This window comes from Populus alba, chromosome 11, assembly GCF_005239225.2.
Source record: "Populus alba chromosome 11, ASM523922v2, whole genome shotgun sequence".
In the NCBI taxonomy this organism is placed as follows: domain Eukaryota; kingdom Viridiplantae; phylum Streptophyta; class Magnoliopsida; order Malpighiales; family Salicaceae; genus Populus; species Populus alba.
This window is the reverse complement of record NC_133294.1, coordinates 7,094,019-7,101,874: the sequence shown is the minus strand read 5'-3', so window position 1 is coordinate 7,101,874 and position 7,856 is coordinate 7,094,019. Positions and strand designations below refer to the sequence as shown.

The 7,856-nt window shown below is 31.8% G+C and overlaps 1 protein-coding gene across 1 annotated transcript; it reads right to left on the bottom strand.

Annotated features, from left to right (window-relative positions):
• Nucleotides 1–338: 338 nt before the first annotated feature.
• Nucleotides 339–2,815, bottom strand: LOC118051837 (L-type lectin-domain containing receptor kinase IX.1). The gene has a single exon (XM_035062579.2). The coding sequence runs from the start codon at nt 2,569–2,571 to the stop codon at nt 502–504; it is 2,070 nt and encodes a 689-aa protein (XP_034918470.1). The 5' UTR covers nt 2,572–2,815; the 3' UTR covers nt 339–501.
• Between the last annotated feature and the right edge of the window lie 5,041 nt (nt 2,816–7,856).

The window sequence follows — 7,856 nt, the reverse complement described above, 5'->3', positions numbered from 1 at the left end:
CAGCTTGAAGAAGCCTTCCTCCTCCCTTGTATAGCTCCCGAATTCGATAACTAAATTCATTTTTAACACTTACGCCTGAGGCTTTACTACTTTTCTGCAACACTCAAATCTCTAATGCCAGCACCCCAAAGATGATAACATCAGATTCCTTGTTTCCCTTGCTTGTGAGAATACCAATGGTATATCTAGTGACAGTGGTGACAATGTAGTTGACATGATTATGAGAACCGTACAATATATTTTAGTACGTGGAAGGGCTAAGATTTAGCAATTGAGCGGGGTGGCTAATTTATAAATCTTTAAACAGAGTGAACTTAATATGTTCAATTGGACATGAATTTGTACTCAGTTTAAAAGAAAATCAATTTCAGAAAAGACGTAAAAATTGATCAGTACAAAAAAAAACAGGGGGGAATTAAATGTTTTAACAGGATAAGAATCTCAAATGAATCACACTGGTCATCAATTTAACCTTCGTGTGGAAGCATGGCAGATGCAGAATTAAGAAGCTGAAGAAGATGCGGTGAGCTGGGAAGAATTAGTGTTGTAACTATAACTTGAAGATTTGTTCATCCCTCCCTCAGAATCTGTAAGGCCATAGGACATTATTGAAAGTGAAGATGCAGATACTGGCGGGGCGAAATATGAGGGCACGGGCATCTTTGATGGGAGAATAGGCAATGGAGCATCAAAATTAAGAACGTGAAGTGCTTGCCGAATTGAGGGTCTAAGATGTTCATCCGGATGAGCACACGAAAGGCCGACGATCATCAAGCGTTCCATCTGCGTCTTGTTAAAATCTCCGCATAGTCTTGGGTCAACTGCTTCAAGTAGCTTTCCCTCACCATAGAGCTCCCAAACCCACTGCACCATGGACACATGATCTTCATTGCTGGCCTTTGGGTTGATAGGTTTTCTTCCACAAGCAATCTCCAATGCAACAATTCCAAAACTGTAAACATCTGACTCTCTGCTAGCCTTGCCTGTCATTGCACACTCTGGAGCCATGTAGCCCATTGTCCCTGCCAAAACTGTTGTTTGAGAACCTTTTCCATGGTCCACAAGCCTAGCCAGACCAAAATCCCCGAGCTTAGCATTGAATTCTGAGTCCAACATAATGTTGCTGGACTTTATATCTCTGTGCACCACACATTGTTCCCATTCTTCATGCAAGTACAACAGCCCCGATGCCAAGCCTTGCACGATTTTGTACCTCACCTCCCATGTCAACAAGCTAGTTTCTTTGAAAAGATGGGAGTCTAAGCTGCCATGAGGCATGAATTCGTAAACAAGTAAAAGCTCCTTTCTTTCATGACACCAACCAATGAGTTGGACCAAGTTTCTGTGCCTCAATCGGCTAATGATCTTTACCTCTGCTGCATATTCTTTAACCCCTTGTTTAGAACCTCTTGATACTCTCTTCACGGCAACGAATGAATCAATCTCCTTCAAAAAACCTTTATAGACACCACCGAACCCACCCTCACCTAGCTTCTCTTCATCCTTGAAGTTACTTGTAGCTCGAGCCAATTCCTGGTAAGAGAACTTCTTTGGTCCTGTTCCCCTTTCAAATTCATCATCCATGTACTCTTCAGCGACATGACCACCTTCTTCGTCTTCTTCGTGCCCACGCATAAACTTGATAACAAACCCAACCAAAGCGGCCCCAACAACTATAGCACCACCCCCAACACCCAATCCAACTGCCAGTCCTGTCCTGTTCTTTTTCCGATCTAGTGGATTGGTAGCTGGATCTATTGGATTGGTAACATTATCATCAATTTCTAAGCTTGAACTAAAATCCCACGAGTAAAGGGTATGGAGGGCAGATGCACTACCTGTTGAAGCCGAAAAGCCAAAACTAACTCTTTCTGGTAGGTAATCCCTCAAACTAACTATTCGACTAAGGAATTGCATTTCTACAGTGTCATTTCTATAACCAGTGAAGGCGACACTCAGATTATGTGTACTTGAATTATAACTAATCCAAGCGTCAGTTCTTCTCCCTCCAATAATATCACACAGCCAAGTAATATTATTTACAGATTGCATAGAGTTGATGTCAATACCTACATGCTCGCCTGGCGGATCAAAATAATTTTTGTAGATATCGAACTCCACAGCAACAAAATGATTAGCCGTTGTGTTTAGTAGCTGGTCACGCCTTGTAAGACCTAGACCTGAACCCTCAGAGAGATTAGGCGGAAGCTTTGATCCTTCTGGCGCAAGAAAGAAAGCCAATCCATCTCCGTACGCACGTCGACCTTGCGAATCGATGGAAAAAGAGAAATGGGTAGTGAAGTCTGTAAGATTCCCCGAGGCCTCGTCCCAAAGCTGCATCGGTTTGTAATACGTGGCTCGACCGGAACTATTAGTTACATTAGCATTTCTTAGATTTTTGATGAGCTGAATAGCTCCATCTGCGGGATATGCTTCCTCGTATGAGATGTTTTGATCGGCGCCAACAATGAAGCTGGTGAAGTTGAAAGATAATCCACTCGCAGAAGGGATTATTAGTGTGAAGAGAGTTGAGAAAACAAAAGGAAGAAATGGAAGAGGAAGCTTTCCCATGAGGGAAGTTGAAATTGTAGTGCTGCAATGCTTGGGGATTAGGAAAATTGCAGAATTTCTTTTGTTGACAAGGGCAGGTATAAGCGTGTCTGCGGCGTTAATTTGCACGGTAATGAAATGTTTATTCTTGTTCTTGCTGTGGCCTCAAGTGGGAGCCTTTGTTCATTAGCATTAGTTAGAGTTGTAGGACTTTCAAGATAGGCTGCCGTTTGAATTACTGGAAACCTTCTTGGCAACTCACTTGTCTCTGCCGCCTCTGCAGTCAAAACCAAGTCATTAATTAATAATTTCTTTGTTTCGTTTGTAAATAATAATAATAAAAAAATTATTCAACGTTGAAAAGAAATATTATTTTTTAAGTGTTTATAATTATATGTTCTTACGTAAATTAAATGAAAAAAAGCACATGAACTCTTCAAATCTGCTTCCTAATCCTATTATATAAATATCTATAATATTTAAATAAAATATTTGGCACTTTTGATATTATAATTATATCTATTGAATTAATTATTTTTTGAACTTATTTATTTTAATTTTCATAATTAATTTTAATATTTATAATTGTTGAAATAAAACTGAATAAGGAGCTATTTAATTTAATTCAATACATAATTATTTTTTAAACAGTCATATAATTTTATTAACAACCATTTATCATATAATATCCTACCCGTACAGTGTATGGGTCAAATGATCTAGTGACGCACTGAATTAATACGTAAAGTTATTGTTCTGGGGGGAAAGCTAAACAGATACACTTGCTAGAAAGAAAGGAGACGGGCTGCAGAAGTAGCAGCAACTGCAAGCTAGCTAGGAACGGAAATTTTCTTAGAGAACAACAAAACAGAGAAGCACTTGAAGACACAAAATAACACAGTATAAGCGTATCAAAAGGTTAGTAAAGTGCTGTCCTGCTCGCTACAAACAGGAAATCAGAAATGATTAATACAAAATAGCTGCTAATAACCATGGTAGGAGGAGGTTGCCAGTTCTCTCTAAAACTGCTCTGAGGCAATGAAGGAAATGTCATTATATGGGCACATGTAATGCAGCTGCTCAAACCAATTCGTGTAATTTATCAGGCATTCTCCAACGATTACTGTTATCAATTAGCCTAACCCAGTTTTTATCCAACAATATTATTGCTTCTTTTAAGGTTTGTTTTCGATTATTCAACATCGTCCAAGTTCTTATAAAACAATGATGGGCTGCATTTCATTATGCACCAGCTTATTACAGATGTTGAGATTTTTGTTTCGAACTGGTGGTAGAATTCAACAGTATCTAAAGTTCATCATCCACGGCATTCTCACCGAGATAACCTTTCAATCTCCCTTCTATTTCTCCTTCTCGCTTACCTATTATTTCAAGTTTTTCTATGATACACCCTTGTTGAAAAACAACCAAAACAAAACGTGGAATCAATGTAGCTCCATTCATATTTTTCAATTATTTTGCCGTTTCTATTAAAAAATTCATGCTTTTAAATCAGGGTTATTTTGGTATTTTCATAAGGTACATTAATCATTATTGATTTGTTCATGAGTATTTTCATCTATTCAATGTTTTAATAAATAGTAAAATAACAAAAATATTCCCCGGAATTATAAAAAATAAGTAGCCTTGGGTAGAGCTATTTAGGTATTTTTGTTTTTTCATACACAATAGAATTGCACATGTACCTTTGGATGCAAGACATTGAATTTGTTGTAGTAAGGAGTATTTGGATCTTTTCACATGGTGCATTAGTTTAGTCATTACTGATTTGTTTGGAGGTATTTTTATCTATTCAATGTTTTAATAAACAGTAAAATAACCAAAATACCTCCAAAAATTATAAAAAATAAGTGGTCTTTGGCAGAGGTATTTAGATATTTTTGTATTTCATACATAGTAAAATTATATATGTACCTTTGGATGCAAGACGTAGAATTCATTGTTGTCAGGAGTATTTGGGAATTTTAGCCTTGATTTTTTTTTTGTTAATTATAAGTTTGGTTAAGGGTAGTAACATAATTTATAATTAAAATAATAATTTTATATTTAAAAAGTTGTTGGCGCTTGCAGAACATGTGCCCACCCGTTGGAGTCACCACACATTTTGGACAGCGCATGCAGTGGTTTTTAGCGGTCAAAAATAGGCTTCCATCGTCTCAATTTATTCCTCTTCGTCTTCTCTTTCATTTTAGGTTGAGTATGTTCTTCAAATATGGTAACTGATAACCCTTTCTTTTATTTTCTTTTTCTTTTTTTCTCTCCTATCCTAGAAAATATATTATGGTCCTCATTGTTATTGTTATTTCAGATTCAGACCTTTTAGCTTTGATTACTATTTTTAGTTGTTTTTTATTTTGTTGAAGTTTTGTTTGTTTTCAATTTAATCATTGGTTTTTAATTTGTATATATAAGGTATTTCGATTCGGTTCTTCTACTTTTAATTTTTTAATTTTTTTCCTTTGCTTTTTTGTCAAAGTTATTATGGCTATCAATTTTATCCTTCAAATCAAGTTTATAGTTTTTATTTTTTTCAATAAAAATAATAATGAAGATAATAATATTATTGATGATAATAGTAATAACAATGATGATAATAATAATTGTGATAATAATTATAAAAATAGTAATGAAAATAATAATATTATTGATGATAACAACAACAACAACAATTAAAATAGTATTGATAATTATAATAATGATGATGGTAATAGTATTATTAATGATATAAGTGATAAAATAATAATAATAATAATAATAAAATTATTCAACGTTGAAAAGAAATATTATTTTTTAAGTGTTTATAATTATATGTTCTTACGTAAATTAAATGAAAAAAAGCACATGAACTCTTCAAATCTGCTTCCTAATCCAATTATATAAATATTTATAATATTTAAATAAAATATTTGGCACTTTTGATATTATAATTATATCTATTAAATTAATTATTTTTTGAACTTATTTATTTTAATTTTCATAATTAATTTTAATATTTATAATTTTTGAAATAAAACTGAATAACGAGCTATTTAATTTAATTCAATATATAATTATTTTTTAAACAGTCATATAATTTTATTAACAATCATAATGTTTTATTGTAATTTTTTAAATCTATAGGAACCTCTTACTACAAAGAGAAAAATATATACAAAACAAACATATTTTCTTTGTTTGTCTTTTTTTTTATTCTTTCAGATGTTTAGAAGGTTTAGTTATATCTTAAAGGTGCTGTATTTATATAAGATAAATAAACACTTTAAAAATAATATTTTTTACACCTTGAAACCAGCTTTATATTTGTTTCCATACCCAAAAAATTTACTAACATTAACAAAATTAACAAAAAAAAAAAAAAAAAACTAAAGGAGGAAGGGGTTTTATGTATCAGGCATTCTCCAACAATTACTATTATTTAGCCTAACCCCATTTTTATCCAACAATATTATTGCTTCTTTTAAGGTTTGTTTTAGATTATTCAACATCATCCAAGTTCTTACAGAACAATGGATGTTGAGGTTTTTGTTTCAAACTGGTGGTAGAATTCAACAATATCTGAAGTTCATCTATCATCCACAGCATTCTCACTGAGATAACCTTTCAATCTCCCCTTTATTTCTCCTTCTCGCTTACCTATTATTTCGACTTTTTCTATGATACATCCTTGTTGAAAAACAATCAAAACAAAACGTGGAATCAATGTAACTCCATTCATATTTTTCAATTATTTCGTCTTTCCTATTGAAAAATTCATGCTTTTAAATCAGGGTTATTTTGGTATTTTCATAAGATACACTAATCATTATTGATTTGTTCATAAATATTTTCATCTATTCAATGTTTTATTGAAGAGTAAAATAACCAAAATATCCCTAGGAGTTATAAAAAATAAGTGGCCTTGGGCAGAGGTATTGAGGTATATTTTTTTTCATACACAATAGAATTACACATATACCTTTGGATGCAAGACATTGAATTCGTTGCAGTAAGGAGTATTTGAATCTTTTCACATGGTGCATTAGTTTAGTCATTGTTGATTTGTTTGGAGGTATTTTCATTTATTCAATGTTTTATTGAACAGTAAAATAACCAAAATACCTCTAAAAGTTAGAAAAAATAAGTGGTCTTTGGCAAAGGTATTTAGATATTTTTGTATTTCATACATAGTAAAATTACATATGTACCTTTGGATGCAGGATGTAGAATTCATTGTTGTCAGGAGTATTTAGGAATTGTAGCCTTGATTTTTTTTGTTAATTATAAGTTTGGTTAAGGGTAGTAACATAATTTATAATTAAAATAATAATTTTATATTTAAAAAGTTGTTGGCGCTTGTAGAATATGTGCCCACCCGTTGGAGTCACCGCACATTTTGGAGAGCGCATGCAGTGGTTTTTGGTGGTCAAAAATAGGCTTCCATCATCTCAATTTATTCCTTGTCATCTTCTCTTTCATTTTAGGTTGAGTATGTTCTTCAAATGTGGTCAGTGTATAACCAATAACCCTTTTTTTTTCTTTTTTTCTTTTTCTCTCCTGTCCCAGTAAATATATTATGGTCCTCATTGTTACTGTTATTTCATATTCAAACCTTTTAGCTTTGATTACTATTTTTAGTTGTTTTTCATTTTGTTGAAGTTTTGTTTGTTTTCAATTTAACCCTTGGTGTTTAATTTGTATATATAAGGTATTTCGATTTGGTTCTTCTACTTTTAATTTTTTATTTTTTTTCCTTTGCTTTTTTATCAAAGTTATTATGGCTATCAATTTTATCTTTCAAATCAAGTTTATAGTTTTTATTTTTTTCAATAATAATAATAATGAAGGTAATAATATTATTGATGATAATAATAATAACAATGATGATAATAATAATTGTGATAATAATTATAAAAAGAGTAATGAAAATAATAATATTATTGATGACAACAACAACAACAACAACAATTAAATAGTAATGATAATTATAATAATGATGATGGTAATAATATTATTAATGATATAAGTGATAAAATAATAATAATAATAATAATAATAATAATAATAATAATAATAATAATAATATGAGAGAGAAGAAGAAGAAAAATTAGTGATGATAATAAAAATATTAATAGTAGTTGTTGGGATGATAGTGATAATGATAATGGTAATAGCAACAACAAAAATAATAATAGTGATGATGATTGTGGTAATGATTGTTAAAATAATGATAATATTAATAAGAATGTTTCTATTATTACTAATAATGATAATATTAACAATAGTTGTGGTGGTGGTGATAACAACAA